The 18,371-nt window shown below is 42.5% G+C and overlaps 2 protein-coding genes across 2 annotated transcripts in view; both read left to right on the top strand.

Moving 5' to 3' along the window:
• LOC127051761 (alpha-1-antiproteinase 2-like) overlaps window positions 1-18,371 on the top strand; it is a 298,892-nt gene that overhangs the window by 216,456 nt on the left and 64,065 nt on the right. The gene's annotated exons all lie outside the window — the stretch shown is intronic.
• LOC127052411 (alpha-1-antitrypsin-like) lies at window positions 9,632-18,061 on the top strand. The gene is made up of 3 exons (XM_050956008.1): window positions 9,632-10,251; window positions 12,548-12,695; window positions 16,973-18,061. Exons 1-3 carry the CDS (start codon window positions 9,632-9,634, stop codon window positions 17,174-17,176), a joined length of 972 nt encoding a protein of 323 aa, XP_050811965.1. The 3' UTR covers window positions 17,177-18,061.

Raw genomic sequence — 18,371 nt, 5'->3', positions numbered from 1 at the left:
GCAATAACAGGGCTATGAATGTTTGGGACAGAGATGGCCATGGCACTTGCTCCTCACATAGGTGTTCATCCCCCAGATATCCTCCCCTCTGGCTTTCTTACTCTCAGTGACTTCTTCCTTCCCTTCTTAGAAGTGCCCCATCGAGACACTCATATTTAGCGTGCCACAATACTATCACCTGCTCTGAGCTGAGACAGGAGCCCCAAACTGGCTACCCTCTATTCCATCCACACACCCACTTCTCTGCAGCCCAACTCCACCTCTCTCACTGGTTCCCTACACCTTCTCTGTTAGTCAGTACAGCTCCCTGGCTTTGACAGCTCTGTGCTGACATAGTGAAATAGTGTATAGCTCCGGAGGATGGAAGTAGCCTCAGTAAATTATATTTCCACTGACTTTCCATTCCTGAAAAATAAACTGTTGTTCAGACTCAGTTGCACTTAATTATCAGTTACAATATGTCTATGGAGATCACAAATGCTTGACAAAGACACAGCTAATCATTATACGTGTTCATATGCAGCTCAACATAGATCTGTGACTATATGTGATATATCAGTGGTTCTCAAACCTTTGTATTGGTGATCCCTTTCACATAGCAAGCTTCTGAATGCAACCCCCCCTTATAAATTAAAAACGCTTGTTTATACATTTAACACTATTATAAATGCTCGAGGAAAGTGGAGTTGGGGGTGGAGGCTGACAGCTCACAACCCTCCCAGGTAATAACCTCATGACCCACTGAGGGGTCCTGACCCCCAGTTTGAGAACCCCTGTGATATATGGATCACACAGTTTTAGCATATCAGAACTCTGGCACCAGAATAAAGACTTTTTCTTGCATTGCTAAAACATGCTGGTAAGATTTCTGTAGTCCATTAGGTACTTTATGTAAAGTAACATAAACCCAAGTTTAACCATAAGTTAAAAAAAAAAGCATAAGTACTTTACTGCATGTCCCAGACAGACTCTTGCATATTTTGTTGCAGCGGCAGTTGGAATACAGTGACTATATCCCATCCTCTTGATTGCAAGATTTTGCAGTTTAAAAATAATAGTAACTTCCAAACTGGTGTGCAGTGCAAATTATCCCACCTATCTTCCCAGCCATACTTGACTAGTGCAGACATGCACACACTTACAGAGCAGACACTAGGAGCTTACCCTTAGGCTGTACATTTGGTGTGTCCTAATAAGCACACTTTTGAAATCTCTATGAAAATATACACAGAGCTCACTCCTATAGAAGGGGTCAATAGCTTATTGTGGGAAAAGAAAGAAGTAAAATACTGAAAACAAAATAGAAAAGTTTAGCTCTTCAAACAATAAGAAGTTGAGGGCTGGAAAGCTCGCCTTACCGCGAGAGACTAAAGAAGCACAATCTTTTTAGCTGAGCAAAGAGACAGTTATGTGATGACTTGATCATAAGTACTTACATGGAAAGATGATTTCTGATAGTAGCGGGCTATTTAATCTAGTGCACAAGGTATAATTAGTTCTAATGACTTGAAACTGAAGCTAGGCAACTTCAGACTAAAACTAAGTGTGACAGAGCTTCCTCTCCGCCTCGGTGGGTCCCACGCTTCCCTTTAGAGGCGGACTGGGCTACTTCTCTTTTCATTTAGGATTTTCCCCACACCTCTGGGTGGAAGAGGGAGGGGCAGGGAAGCCTCTCAGTCTCTGGTAGCCCCTCTGGACCTGGTGGCAACAGACCAGACACCCAATTCAGTCTCTCCCCTCTGGCACGGTCTCTTCCCTCACACCTCCGGGGCCTGGAAGGGCCGTACGTACTTTTGGACAGGGATTCTCCCACCCTTTGCCTCTGTATCTGTGTAGCTTCTCTCCAAATGCTTGTCAGTATCTGCACTGCCCAGATCTCCAGTAGCTCATCTTCCTCCCTAAGCTCCTATTTCTGAGGCTTCTCTGGCTGGAGGGGAGGCTTTTAACAGGATCTGGAAGACCATTGATTGGCCCCAGGTGTCCTAATTAACCTAGAGTAACCCCTGTTCAGCTACCAAGGGAAAAGGGACCTGCTTATCCTGGGGCTAATATATCTGCCTTCAGTACTTTCCTGTAGCTGTCTGGCCTGACCCCATCACACATCCCTCCCCTCACTCAACACTATGAGGTTGGGCAACTTGGGTCATCAGACAATGTACCCATGACAAGCCATTTGAATTGCTGTGGAGGCTTCCAGCCCTGTGTGGAATGCTGAAGTGGAACAGTTGGAGAGACAAGAACCACCTGGTGACCATTGCATTCTTTTCTTTGTTCCATTGCATCCATTGGAGGGGGGCATGGTTGGTCACGAGGACAAATCACCAGCCTAGCAGGTAATATTATAGAGTTTCCACGGCCCACTTGATGGCGAAGCACTCCTTCTCTACTACTGCATATTTTTGTTCTCTCGGAAGGAGTTTTCTGCTAAGATAAAGGATTGGATGTTTGTCCTCTCTGACCAGCTGTGACAGGACAGCCCCCAACACCACTTTGGATGCATCGATCTGTAAAATGAATTCTTTATTAAAGTCTGGGGCTATGAGCACAGGGTTACTGCAGAGGGCTGTCCGCAGGTCTGTGAACGCCCCCTCCACTGCATTGGTCCATCTCACCGTGGCAGGGCCCCAGGCCTTTACCAGGTCTTTCAGAGGACTTGCCCTGGTGGCAAAGTGGGGGATAAATCACCAGTAGTACCCTGCTACACCTAGGAACACTCAGACTTGTTTTTTCCAGTTTGGCCAAGGCCAATTTTGGATAGCCTCCAGCTTATTTAGTTGGGGCTTTACTACGCCTCTTCCTGTGATGTATCCAAGGTAGTTGGCTTCCGCTAGCCCTATGCCACACTTGGCCAGATTGGCTGTGAGGCTGGCCTGCCCTAGGGTGTTAAGCACCGCGCCCACCTTTCCCAGGTGAGTCTCCCAGTCTGGGGTATAGATGATCACATTGTCCAGGTATGTGGTGGCGTAACTGGCATGGGGGCACAACAGCTTGTCCGTGAGGCCCTGGAAGGTGGCTGGGGACCCATGCAGCCCAAAGGGGAGAACAGTGTACAGAAATGGACCTTCTGGTGTGGAGAAAGCAATCTTTTATTTTGATTCTTTGGCTAGAGGGATCTGCCAATACCCCTTTGTCAAATCCAGAGTGGTCAGGAATCAGGCACTGCCCAGTAGGTCAACTAACTCATCTATGCCGAGTATAGGGTATGCATCACAGTGGGATACCTTGTTCAGTCAGTGAAAGTCATTGGAGAACGTTGTGTTACCATCGGGTTTGGGCACCAGCATGATCGGGCTGAACTACTGACTCTGTGATCCCTCAATGACCCCTAATTCTAACAGTCTCTTCACTTTGGCTTTGATTTCCTCCCTTTTGGCGGCTGGGACCCAGTAGGGCCTTATCAGCACTGTGGCCCCGGGGTTCTGGGATCTAGTGCAGAACTTTGAGGCACCCACCATTAATCTTTAGCAGTGATTGAAGTTGACCATTTCATCCCACTCTTTGATTTTTGTCACCTAGGCAGTTTTTGATCAATGACAATGTTTTGCCTCTCACCCCAGAATTACTTAGCTTCTTTCAAAAGAAAAGTTGAAAGCCTTGTTGAAGGCCTTTGGGAATCTAAACACATTTTGTCAGCCTCTTTTATTCCACTATTTTATTGACATGTTCAAAGAAGTTTTAAGAGACGAGACAAGATTTCCTTTGCAGAAACGAAGCCACTTATATCTTATCATATCTTGATCTTCCAGAAAGTTTATTATGCTATTTTTAGTTATCGTTTTAACCAATTTGCCATGCTTCCATACTGGGGAAAAGACAAAACTCTTGCTTTGCCAGAATTCTGTGGACACAGGAACAGCAAACAACCCTGCATGTGGACCACCCCAGGACTATTTCCCTACCTTGGCTCCAGTGGCCACTGCCCGGATGGGCAGCAGGTACAGATGTTGTGTCCTTAGATGTTCACAACAAATAGCTTCCTCAGTGTTTGCATTGCAGTCTCGCAAGTGATTCTTATTTGATTTGTTTAATGTTTAATAGTGGACATTGAACTTGATACTGTTCAGCATTAAGGGCAAGCAGCAGCGCTGATGAGATGGACATAGCGGGACTCACATGAATGTATAGTAAGTGCTATAGTAACTTGTCGTAGGAGACTTTGAACTCATATTATCTATGTTATGCTCACTTTATTGTATGGGATTATTTCAGTCATGTCAAAGTTACCTTTTAGCACTACAGGTGACAGCCTTTTCTGTATACTGATTTTGGAAGCTTGTTTTAAATGCCAAAAACAAAATTAAGGCAATGATTAAGCTCCCATATCTAACAATGATATGACTGAGAGATATACAGGTAGTTAAGCATTCAGAAGTCACCAAAAGTGGAATGTACATCCCCATCTGCACTGCCTGCATGAAAAAGTCATGTTATTTCAGAATCTGAATAAACATAACTGTAGTAATAATTGTATCATAATGTATTCTGAGAGAAAATATATTAAGATCTGTCATAGGGTTCACTCACCACTGGTGGCGTCTCCTGCTGGCCATCCTGGATTAAATCAGCCATCTTGTAATCCCCCTTCAGCAGTGTCTTCTCCTGCCTCGTCTTGCTCTGAAGCCCTGCTCTCTCCAGGATCTGCAGTGTCCTCTTCATGGCTTGGCCCTCTGGCCACATCACTGAAGTCCTCCCCTTCCAGGGAATTCACAGTCTTTCCAGAGCAGCTGTCTGGCTGACCTCTCCAATGCTCGGTGCCACTCTGCAGGGAATCCCGGCCTGCCCTTTACACCCAGTTCCAGCCCAGAGACCCTGTAATAAGTAGTCACAGTCCTTGTACAGTCCTACCTCTCTGCTGCTGTTTCCCTGGGTTTCTTCTTAGATATATGGCTTCCTCCCTCTCTGGGTTCTACTTCAAGTCTTTCCACTCAGAGACTGACCGCAGCCTTTCTCCCTGCAGTTTTCCCCAGCAACAGCAACGGCAACCTCCCTACACTGCAGCCACCATGGGGACACTTAAGTTGTGCAACGAAAATACTGGATTTATTAATTAAGTGTAAATTGTCAAGAAACAACCATCTGCTCTGGAACTTTAACAGATACATGGGTTTTAGTTAAACAGCACAGACAACTTGAAGAGCTTGGTAACGTTACTTTCTTTAAAGCTACAGATTTAAAGAAAACCTCAATATCCATTTATTTATTTGCTGTCAGGGTCTGTTACCTGCACAAATTCTTTATTACTGACACTCAAGGGCACCCACCCTTTCCCAGTTCCTAGGGTGAAAAGCACCTAACTTTACCAGCCCCCGTAGGCTCCAGCAAACACCCTTTCCCTGTGGACTCAGGGATTAATCTTTTGCGGGTCTATGGGGTCTTTTACCAGTGAAAGAGCCTTACACAGTAATATACTACATAACCTTTGTTTACTAACAATTACCAAAAACTGAGAGCACCTGCTACACATACAGTGCTCACCACTCCCAATAAAACAGATGAACTTTTCTTGATGGCCACTCAGGATCAGGTCCATTAGGAGGTGTTGCGTGCCTGGATGCTCTGCAAGGATGAGGCCCACACACACAGGTGAATTAATTGGCTTTAATGAAGGTTAAGTGACACACCCGCAACGGGAACTCCACGCGTTGCTGCCACTGGCTTGGGGAGTCCAACATCAGAACAGCTCAGTCAGGTGCGAAGTTCGATGCGCAAGCTCTAGCCCTTAGCAATTATAGCATCATGCTAATAGCATGCAAACTAGCCTTTACATATGCAATAAGGGACTTTCCATCAGCAATGGCCGCCTCCCTTGGCCTCAGGCCAGGGACTTTCTGCAGACTTTCTGCAGTTCCCCAAAACACCGAGGCTTCCCACACAGGGCAGTTTTAACTGGTTAGAAGCAGCAGCTGCTAGCAACTTCTGCCAGCTAATAACCTCTCCTTGAGAAAGCGTAGGCCCTAGCTTAAACCGTAACAATGTCTTCCGGGGTCCCCTACAGGGGGACTCCAGTTTCTGCCCGGTGTCATTGGCAGAGTGTTGAGGTCTGGCAGTTCTGACTTTGGCGCTGTGTCCTGGAGTTGGTTCCCAAATAACTTCCTTTTGGACCCCAGTTTATATAGTGAAATTTGAGTCTTGTTTAGCTATACTTTAACCAATTATCGTACTAAAATTTTACTAACCAATCCTAACATAGTGTAACAAAAATCTTTAACCAATTATATCCCACTACCCTAATTAACTTACACCTAGCAACATTAATTATACAGCAGACAGAAACAATTAAAGAACCAGACAGAGATTATACAGGCAAACAATAGGGAATTAGGGGCCATAATGACAAAACAATAAATTGATGAGGGTTTCACAACCACAATTATTGATAAATATCAGAGGGGTAGCCGTGTTAGTCTGGATCTGTAAAAGCAGCAGAGAGTCCTGTGGCACTTTATAGACTAACAGAGGTATTGGAGCATGAGCTTTCATGGGTGAATACCCACTTCGTCAGATGCATTAACACTATTACCTTTATCAACCAAACTTGTAATCTCATCAACAAAAGATATCAAGTTAGTTTGACATGATCTATTGTCCATAGAGCCATGCTAATTAGCATTAATTGTATTACCTTCCTTTAATCTTTATTAGTCAAGCCATGTATTAGCCTGTCCGTTATCATGCCTGGGATTAATGTCAGATTGAAAGGCTATTATTAACCAGGTCATCCCATTTATGACTTTTAAATACTGGCACATTAGCTTTCTACTGGTCTTCTGGAACTTCCCCACTGGTTTAAGACTCATTGATATTCAACATTAATGGTCCAGGAAGCTCCTCAGATAGCTCTTTTAAAATTCTTAGATACACGGTACTGGACCTACTGATTTAAAATTTTATAATTTTAGTAGCTGCTGTCTAATATCCTCCTGAAAAACTAATGGAGTGGTAAGAGTGTTATCATCATCATATGACATAACTACATCATCTGCTTCCCCATGACCCACAATACAGAACAGAAGTATTTATTGAAGACATCTGCCTTTTCTGCATTTTATTGGTAAATTCTACCGTTTCCATCTACAAATGGACAAATACCATTCTCAGGTTTCTTTCTATTCCAAATATATTTAAATTCTTTCTGATCCTCCTTAACTATGCTGGCCACAGATTTCTCCTTGTGTCCTTTGGCTTCCTTTCTAAACTTATTTTTTACAATTCCAAGCCTCTGATTTGTATTCATTACTATTAATTTCCCCTGGTCCATGGTTGATTTGATTTTCCTTCCTTCATTCCATGGCCCATTTTTTGCCTCTAGAATCATAGACATTTCCAATGCTGCACTGTCATTGGCTTCCCACCATGACTGTACTTTCTGATCCTCTCTGCTGGGAGTTAATGCTGATCCAAACAGCAGTGTAACTGTGGGGTTTTGCTAGCGTTAGTCTCTCTCCAAGAGACACATTGTGTACATCAGCTCTTCCTAGGCACACATGTCCTCTTTCTATTGTGCTCTAATCATGTAGTCTTTCTATATAGAGGTTTCCACAGGTTTGGAGGGGTGAGGCAAGCAAACAGCACAGTAACCAGTACCCTCCATGTGGCCCCCTGCTACCTCCTGCCATAGGTTTTGGCTCTATTCTCCACCATGTGGGTGGACAGTGGGCATTTGACCCTCCATGCCAGAAAAGCAGTTTAATCACTGTTTGCTCTGCATCCTTGCTAATAAATTCTGTTTGCTCTGTTTAATGTTTAATAGTGGACACTCAGCCTAATAATGTTAAGTCAATATAAACAAAAGGCAAGGAGCTGTGCAGATTAGATGCATCCAGCAGGATCCTTCTGATTGTACTCTAAGTACTGCCATAATTTTTCAAAAGAGGCTTTGAACTCATATTCACTGTGTGAAATGCAGTTGATTGTATAGAATTTCATTTAAGTATGAGTGACTTTGTTCACTATACCTATTACATTTATCCTGTGAGTGGAGCCTTTCTTAAGACCCCAGTGAGCCAGCAGAAATTGGTGTGCTAGTGGAAACAGTCTTTGAATGAAGGCATTTAAAAAAAAATTGTTGGGAACATTTGGGACTAGATTAATCTAGTGTGTTAAGATATGGCCTGAGTACACCAAAAATGTGTGGGATTTCCTAGAATGCATTAGCCGACACTAGAGTTGTGGAAACTAGGATTTTCCCTTCTGCAGAAAATTCTGACATTCAAAAAAAAATGGTTCTGAATCGGAACAAAAAATCAAAAGTTTAAATTTTCCAATGAAACAAAGTTTTGCTCCCCACAAAAAAATTATTTTTGGTCATCTGAAATGTTTCATTTTGATAAAATTAAAAGATTTTGTTTCCATTTTGACTTTTTGGAATTAGTTTCTTTTACATTGTTTTTATTTTAACTTATATTGTTTTATAAAATAATATGAACATAAAATAAAATACAAAACAATCTTACAAGCATAAAAGAAATGAAAACAATGCAAAATATAAATATAGAATAGAAATTTTAAAAACACTTTTTATTTGTTTTCTCAGTGAAACTTCTTTTCTAAATGAAATATAATCCTTTGGAACATTTCTATTTTGATGAATCAGCATTTTCTAGTGGAAAAATGTTCCACCCGAAAACTTTCAACCAGCTCTAGCAAACACATTTTAACATGGTTTAAAACTCTAGCATTAGCGAAGCAAGTTGGTCTTTAGCATATGCTAGCTGGTTGAGTTGAAGCCTAACAGGAAACCTGTTACCTAGGGACAGTTAGAAACAGAAAAAAGAAGGGACAACATAAAAAACAAAAAAGGGCAAATCCCTAAGTTTCCGACACGTGAAGAAACTTTAGAGCTGATTTATGCCTGTTATTATGACACTACAGAAAGCTCAGGACCATTTGATATCCTCTTTTGCTAAAGGTCACCAAATTACAGTACTGAAAGTCAGGGATGGGTAACTTAGTTTTGATGTGTCAGACAGGGCCCTTCCCTATAAACTTTTTCCAGCTTTAGATAGCAGGCCATATTGCCATTTGGATCCAGATTCTACTGCAACACGTTGAAGTGTGTGCATGTGTCGTGGAGTCGAGGGGACTATCAAGGAACTGGTTCCAGTTCCTGATTGTTGCTGTCAAGCCCCAGCAGAAGTTATACCTGCAAAAAGTGCAGCTCCAATTTGTGCCATGGACATAAGCTCCCTAATTCATCTTACAGCAGCAGAGGAACATCATAGTGGATCTTGATTCTGCTAAAATCTCTCCCAGCCTGCTCTCATCCCACCATCTTTTATAACTTCCTCCCTCAACAAAACACTTCTACTCTAAGGTGGGGGATCTCTGAGCAGCATAAAGAGGATGGTGCTAACTGAAGAATCCAGCCCAGAGTCTTCTTCTACCAGATCTTCCTTTTTCCTTCCTCTGATTCCCAACATGGCCTGGTCTCCCAACCCCTGTGACTATCTGGTCAGCCCCACTCCCTTTCCCCCCATAATGTCCCAGTTGGCTGGAGGGAGGTGGACTTGCCTTGAGGAGAGAGAGAAAAATAACCATTGGATCACAAATAGCACAGGGAAGGTGGGAACATTTCCATGACTAATGACTATTCCATTCTTTTGTTTTTTCAAGGGAAAAGTTCCAAAGGAAAATGGAGTCCATCCTCTGTCTGTGTGTGTTACTTGTTGGGCTTCATGCTGTTGTCCAGCCTCATCACGTACCTGACCATCACAATGATCAGGATGGTCAGACAGATATTAATCCCCCACAGCAGCTTACCTCAGTTGGAGGCAATGTTGTAACTGAAATTATGACCTTTCTCAAACTAGCTCCTAGCAATGCTGACTTTGCATTTAGATTCTACAAGCAGATTAAATCAGAAGCAGCTGACAAGAATATTTTCTTCTCTCCTCTAAGCATCTCCACTGCCTTTGCAATGCTGACATTAGGTGCCAAGTCAACCACTCTAAGTCAAATTCACAAAGGACTCTGCTTTAACCCGACAGAGATTGAGGAGAGGGAGATACATGAAGGTTTTCATCATCTCATCCACATGTTAAACCGTCCTGACAGTGAGATCCAGCTGAATATTGGAAATGCCCTTTTTGTAGATGATCAACTGACACTACTAGAGAAGTTTTTGGCTGAAGTCAAAAGTCTGTATGAGTCTGAAACTTTTCCTAGTAACTTCCAGAATTTTGCAGTAGCTGAGAAACAGATCAATGATTACATACAGAAGAAAACTCATGGGAAAATTGCCAACTTGGTCAAGTATCTTGATTCGCCCACTGTAATGGTTCTTGTCAACTATATTTTCTTTAAAGGTAAGATGTTCTACAAATAGGTACATGACACACATACAGGCTATGAAATGCTGATTGGGATCTAAGACAAAAAACTCTGCTTTTTTTAAATTAAAGGACACTGTCAAGGTGGTTAGGTCTATGAGATCACCCAGGTTGATACTAGTCCCTTGTTAACGATGATAAAACTTTCCATGAAAGTTATAGCCAAAATGTCCAATTTGTGTAGTTAAAGTTGGGCACCATATTTAGTCACTTGAATAAAAGTGGCCTCATTAGCAGGCCATTTTCTGAGCACTTGCTTATTTCTACATAGTCAATAGGAGATATAAGTGTTCACCACCTCTCTAACACAGGTCACTTTAATTTTACCATCTAAATAAGGAGTTAAAGAAGGACAGCATATTGCACAATTCTGTGCATGGTCTTAGGAGTACAAAATTTTTTTCTTTGACATTTTACAGTACCCGAGACACTCAGTTAATGGATAACTGCTGATCTGCTTTACATATTTAGTTGCCTGATACTCATTCAAGTCTTCCAGTTGAATGCTCTATAAATGATATCTGGGAACTCTGAAAGGGTCTGTTTCAGACCTGGAAATTATCTTGATGAATGGAAAGTTGATGAACTGAGCAGGAAGTTGTCATGTGGGACACTAATGAGGTAGCTTACACAAAAGGAAATAGGCCTTATTCCAGCACCAGAGAAGTTAACGGAAGATTTAGAATTTCCTTCAATGGGAACTGGATCAAGCCTATAATGCAGAGGCTGATGAACAAATATGGTGAGCCTTACACTGCAGATATTGAGCAGGAGAAACTTAAGTTGTGTGAGGAAAATTCTGGATTTATTAATTAAGCATAAATTGTCAAGGAGTGGTAGATAGGCTGGAGGGTAGGGATAGGATACAGAGGGACCTAGACAAATTGGAGGACTGGGCCAAAAGAAATCTGATGAGGTTCAACAAGGACAAGTGCAGAGTCCTGCACTTACAACAGAAGAATCCCATGCACTGCTACAGATGAGGGACCGAGCAGCTAGGCAGCAATTCTGCAGAAAAGGACCCAGTGGTTACAGTGAATGAGAAGCTGGACATGAGTCAACAGTGTGCCCTTGTTGCGAAGAAGGGTAATGGCATTTCAGGCTGTATAGGTAGGAGCATTGCCAGCAGATCAAGGAACGTGATCATTCCCCTCTATTCAGCATTGGTGAGTACTGTGTCCAATTTTGGGCCTCACGCTATAAGAAAGATGTGGAAAACTTGGAAAGAGTCCAGTGGAGGGCTACAAAAATGATTAAGGGGCTGGAGTACATGATTTATGAGGAGAGGCTGAGGGAATTGGGATTATTTAGTCACCGGAAGAGAAGAAGGAGTGAGGAGGGATTTGATAGCTGCTTTCAACTACCTGAAAGGGGGTTCCAAAGAGGATGGATCTAGACTGTTCTCAGTGGTACCAGATGACAGAACAAGGAGTAATGGTCTCAAGTTGCAGTGGGGGAGGTTTAGGTTGGATATTAGGAAAAACTTTTTCACTAGGAGGATGCTATAGCACTGGAATGGGTTACCTAGGGAGGTGGAGGAATCTCCTTCTTTAGAGGTTTTTAAAGTCAGGCTTGACAAAGCCCTGGCTGGGATGATTTAGTTGGGGATTGATCCTGCTTTGAGCAGGGGGTTGGACTAGATGATCTCCTGAGGTCCCTTCCAACCTTGATATTCTATGATATTCTATGATTCTAAGAAGCAACAATCTGCTCTGGAACTTTAACAGATACAACAGTTTTTAAGAAAAAGTTGAGACACCTGCAGGAGAGCTTAAATACAGAACTGTCCCTTTAAAAACAGGATGTCTTGTCACTTTAGAGTACTCCTAATGGTCCGCACAAGGTACGCAAACGCTTGCTTTTCCTGGATTCCCCCGAGCAGCCATGTTAGAGGTAGGGACAATCCAACCTAAATAAAATAACATGGTTTACTTTTCTCTATACTAGAGTAAATAATCCATCCTATTGTTTTCTAAAACTCGCAGAGAGTCCATATGTAGCTAAACAAAAATAAAACTCTGGAATTGTAAATTCTTGGTGCCTCTGATATTCCACCTGTAAAATGGGTCAATAATATTTACCTAGCAGACGGTGGCATTGTGAAGCAAATTCACTGATATTTGAGATGCTCAAATATAATATGTTATAAAACTGCAAATCTTTAAGTGTCCAGAAATTTGACAGCATTTTAACAGAGTTTTGTGTTTCTTTTTGAGCAGAGAAATCAACCTGTACTTTCCAGCATTCTCTGTATCTGGTACCTCTGATGTGAAAGATCTGTTTGAGAAAATGAGTGTGATCGATGTATTCACTGATGAAGCTGATTTGTCTGGAATCACAGAGAAAGCTAAACTGAAGGTGTCGAAAGTAAGTTTGTAAAATAGAGATGGTGCTAAACTAGTTTGTCTACTCTTATGACTTATATTTTAATATTTGTAAATGACCCAGTCTTGCTTCCAAAGATGTAATTGCAAAGAGACTCACTGCCAGCAACATAGAGAGGACAAGCCACGAATTAGTGTATATTCTAGAATTAAGCATTAATTTGCCTATTACAGTTAATAGAGCGGTACTCTGAGCCCACTTCATCTTCTAGGACATTGATGTAGAAGTAAATACCATCCAGGAGGTGTACAGAGAAAAGCATAGGAGTTCTTGTGGCACCTTAGAAACTAACACATTTATTTGAGCATACGCTTTCGTGGGCTACAGCCCACTTCATCGGATGCATAGAATGGAACATGTAGTAAGGAGATATATATATACACATACAGAGAACATAAAAAGGTGAGAGTTGTTCTCCCAACTCTAAGAGGCTAATTAAGAGAAAAAACTTTTGTAGTGATAATCAAGATAGCCCATTACAGACAGTTTGACAAGAGGTGTGAGAATACTTAACATGGGGAAATAGATTCAGTGTGTGTAATGGCTCAGCCATTCCCAGTCTCTATTCAAGCCTAAGTTGATGGTGTCTAATTTGCATATTAATTCAGGTTCAGCAGTTTCGCATTGGAGTCTGTTTTTGAAGTTTTTCTGTTGCAAAATTGCCACCTTTAAGTCTGTTCCTGAGTGGTTAGAGAGGTTGAAGTGTTCTACTGTTTTTTGAATGTTATGATTCCTGATGTCAGATTTGTGTCCATTTATTTTTTTGTGTAGAGACTGTCCAGTTTGGCCAATGTACATGGCAGAGGGGGACTGCTGGCACATGATGGCATATATCACATTGGCAGATGTGCAGGTGAACGATCCCCTGATGGCATGGCTGATGTGATTAGGTCCTATGAGGATGTCACTTGAATAGATATGTGGACAGAGTTGGCATCGGGCTTTGTTGCAAGGATAGGTTCCTGGGTTAGTGTTTTTGTTCTGTGGTCTGTGGTTGCTGGTGAGTATTTGCTTCAGGTTGGGGGGCTGTCTGTAAGCGAGGACAGGTCTGTCTCCCAAGATCTGTGAGAGTGAGGGATCATCTTTCAGGATAGGTTGTAGAACTTTCATGATGCACTGGAGAAGTTTTAGTTAGGAGCTGAAGGTGAAGGTTAGTGGTGTTCTATTATTTTCTTTGTTGGGCCTGTCCTGTAGTAGGTGACTTCTGGGTACTCTTCTGGCTCTGTCAATCTGTTTTTTCATTTCAGAAAGTGGGTATTGTAGTTTTAAGAATGCTTGATAGAGATCCTGTAGGTGCTTGTCTCTGTCTGAGGGATTGGAGCAAATGCGGTTGTATCTTTGAGCTTGGCTGTAGACAATGGATCATGTGGTGTATCCTGGATAGAAGCTGGAGGCATGTAGGTCAGTAAAGCAGTCAGTAGGTTTCTGGTATAGGGTGATGTTTATGTGACCATCACTTATTAACACAGTGGTGTCCAGGAAATGGACTGCTTGCGTGGATTGGTCTAGGCTGAGGTTTATGGTGGGATGGAAATTGTTGAAATTATGGTGGAATTCCTCAACGGCTTCCTCTCCATGGGTCCAGATGATGAAGATGTCATCAAGGTAGCACAAGTAGAGTAAAAGCATTAGGGATCGAAAGCTAAGAAAGTGTTGTTCTAAGTTGGCCTTAAAAATGTTGGCATACTGAGGGGCCAGGCAGGTACCCATAGCAGTCCCGCTGACTTGAAGGTATATATTGTCCTCAAATGTGGAATAGTTATGGGTGAGGACAAAGTCACAAAGTTCAGCCACCAGGTTAGCTGTAACATTATCGGGCATACTGTTTCTGATGGCTTGTAGTCCATCCTGGTGTGGGATGTTGGCAGGAGCGGCGCCAGGGTCTCTGACGCCTTAGGCAGACGGCCATTTCACCACCCACCGCAGTCCCGATGGACCTACCGCAGTCATGCTGGTGGACAGTTCGCTGCTGGAAAGGCTCCAGTGGAGCTGCTGCAGTGATGCCGGTGGGTGGTCCGCTGGTCTAAAGGCTCCAGTGGACCTGCCGCCGGCATGACTGCAGTAGGTCCACCGGACCCGCGTGCCACCCCCCCCAGCAAAATAGCACCCCCCTAAAATTCTGGTGCCCTAGGCCATTGCCTAGGTTGCCTAAATGGTAGCGCAGGCCCTATGTTGGTATAGAGGGCTTCTACATCTGTAGTGGCCAGGATGGTGTTTTCTGGAAGATCACCATTGGATTGTAGCTTCCTCAGGAAGTCAGTGGTGTCTCGAAGATAGCTGGGAGTGCTGGCAGCGTAGGGCCTAAGGAGAGAATCCACATAGCCAGACAATCCTGCTGTTAGGGTGCCAATGCCTGAGATGATGGAGCATACAGGATTTCCATGTTTATGGATCTTGGTTAGCAAATACCCCTGGTCAGGGTTCTAGGCATGTGTCTGTACAGATCTGTTCCTGTGCTTTTTCAGGGAGTTTTTTGAGCAGATGGTGTAGTTTCTCTTGGTAATCCTCAGTGGGATCAGAGGATAATGGCCTGTAGAATGTGGTGTTAGAGAGCTGCCTAGCAGCCTCTTGTTCATATTCCAACTTATTCATGATGATGACAGCACTTCCTTTGTCAGCCTGCCACACACACAAGTGAAATGTCAACTATTGCTAACATAAAATAATTCATGAGTAAAGACATATGATGGTAGTTTGCAAACAGGGACCACAAATAGGACTGCATTAAGGTGAACTGGGAACCTTTTAGCTGCTGTCTGTAGCCTCCACATGGGGGAGTTACACCACAGCACTTTGGTGCACACTCTATTCACACCACAGTAGTTTGACCTGCGAGACAGTATAGAGAAGCCCCAAGTGAGTCGCCCAAGGTCACAGACAAGATTTGTGGCACTATCCTTCCTCAACACCGTTCCTGATTCTTTTCCTCCCATTAAGTAATACTTTATTCCATGAGTAGCCACAGGGACCCTGGATTGTGGTGCCACTCAAAGTAAGAGTAGCAAAATCTCACGCTGAGATAGTAAAAGGAAAAAATCCTTTGTGTTTCACTAGGGACAAGGAAGAAAGAGTTCTTAGTGTATGTCAAAAGTCTCAAGTGAAAGGAACAAATTAACATTTGGACTATGAAATACCCATTCATACTACCCAACATAAAAAATATATTAGGCAAAACCACACAAGAGGTTCAATTACCTGGCTCCTTTCTCTCCTATATCATTTGTCACCAGTCATCTTGAACTGTCTTCAGGTTTCTTCTGAAAACTAATTTTTTGCTGCATAATACTATTGATTATTTGTGAGCAGGGCTATATAAACATTTTCAACAGAAACTTTTGGCAAAAATATAGATTTGGAAACTCTGAAACATTTTGCAAAATTGTGTTAATTTTGCCAAACTATTCATTTTGGGGGAGGGAATTCTTATAAAAATCAAAACATTTTGTTAACTTTTTTTCTAAACCAAACCCTTTGGTTTGGGTTTTTGTTTGTTTGTAACAAGTTTTTGTTTAAAAATTTCCTTTACTTTTAGCTTACAAAATATTCAGAATAATTTTTTAAAATGGTCAAAATCAGAAAAGAAAATTTGATTTTCCTAAACAAAATGTTTTGTTCAACATAAAATAATTATTTTCAACATTTTGATTTTGCCAAAAAAATTGAATATTTCTTTTTAGTCCAGTCCAAAATTAAACACTTTCAACATTTTGAATTTGCCAAAAAAACAAAACATAAGAACATAATCACAGCCATACTAGATCAGACCAATGGTCTTCCAACAGTGGTCAGTGCCAGGTATTTTAGAAGGAAAGAACAGAAAGGCAATCATCAAGTTATCTATCCCCTGTCATCCACTCCCAGCTTCTGGCAGTCAGAGGCTAGGGATGCCCAGAGCATAGGATTGCATCACTGACCATTTTGTCTAGCAGTCACTGATGAACCTATCCTCCATGAACTTGTCTATTCTTCACCCAGCTCTGTTTGTGATGATGAGAAAACTCTTCTGTTGTGTTCTAAGGGAGCCCCCTTCAAGAGGTCAGAGAACAAGAGGTGAGATTCGTTCAGTTCCATCTGTAAAAATTAGTTGGACCTAACCCTTCCAAATATACATAGAAAAAACACCCATTGAACTCAGTCTTGTAGTTATTCTGGTTTTGTTTTAATAGTTTATTTTCTTGAGATTTGGTTTAAAAGTTCATCCTCATATGTTGCTCCATGTTCTATACTCACATTGTGATCTTTGCTTCATTTTCTTGTAGGTTGTTCACAAGACCCTGATGGATGTTCATGAGAATGGTACTGAGGCTGCAGCAATCACTGTGATGGAGATTATACAGCTGTCTGATACATTTCCTCCTCCTCCTCCCATTAAATTCAACAGGCCCTTCCTGATGATGATTCTTGAAAAACCCACCCAACGCATCCTCTTTATGGGGAGAATCATAAACCCTACTGAAAAATAACTGTCCAGCCACTCTACATGCCCCAGTGATTTGAATGAGTAGTGTGCAAATTCTTATGAGCATGTGCATGTACAACAGACAAATTGGTGCTAGTGACCGTAACTGAATTGTAATTGATATAAATTCCATACAAACAAAACACGACTGTGGTGTCTTGATGTCTACAGACAGCCCAGTACTGTGTAGTGGACATGTATTATAAGTTGGGGGAAATGGGATAGTGAGGTAGAGATCACAGGAAAGTTGTTTGAAAGTGGTAAGAAAGGTTGGTGGAGACATCAGAGGAAAAAGTGCTGCTTGGTCCCCTCTTCCACCCCATCCCCCTTTACAGAATAAAGAACTGGGGCACTTCGCAGGATGGGAGAAGATTTAATTTATCCTTCCGTGGCCCCTACATGGTTCTCTCCTAGTCCCAAACTCTCCACCTACAATCCAGATTTCCTCCCATCATCTCCCACTACATCATGCCATCCTCCCCCCAAAAGAATTCATTCCATTCTCCCTTAGACTCAACCTTGCCAGCCTAGGCCATCCCACTCCTGGGCTCTCTGCAACTCCCTCTAGCTCAGCCTCCGGCTTAGGAACACCCATTTTCAGGCTGAGAACACCTCTTCTCCCTGTTAAACCCCTCCCATGATCACAGCAATGCCTCTCAGCTCTGAAACCCTCTCCCACCACAAGCTCCAGGGCTGAGAACACAAATATACGCAAGCCCCAGAATAACTTTTCCTGGGGGTTATAACTCTTCCCCTTCCAACCTGACAGCCACCACCAGGCTTAAAATCTCCTTTCTCTCAAAGCTCAGATATCCCCACATCAACTTCCCCTTTTTGGTGGACTTAGGGAAGCAGGACCAGAGACCTCAAGGTGTCCTATACTCTGAAGAAGCCTGTGAAGACACCATCTAATGAGGTAACCTTTTACCTAGTAATACAAAAGCCAAGTGATCCCAGTGTCACAGGCAGGTGATGAGATGCAGTCAGACTATTTCCAGTGCAGTTCCCCCTTAGTCTGTAATGAAAACAGCTGGAATGGTTTAAACAGGATATTGTGTCTTGTCAGTTATGAAAACATGATAATTAACTCAAAGTAGACATTTGAATGCTGTGTATTATTTGCACTGCAGCTTCTCTTTTGAAACCCAGCGTTGGCATCTTCTTGATACTTCTTTATTGTCTGCTTTCCTGGAAACTGT

Source organism: Gopherus flavomarginatus, chromosome 5 (assembly GCF_025201925.1).
Source record: "Gopherus flavomarginatus isolate rGopFla2 chromosome 5, rGopFla2.mat.asm, whole genome shotgun sequence".
Taxonomy (NCBI): Eukaryota; Metazoa; Chordata; order Testudines; family Testudinidae; genus Gopherus; species Gopherus flavomarginatus.
Note: the sequence above shows the minus strand (reverse complement) of the source record. Positions and strands in the feature narration are given on the sequence as shown.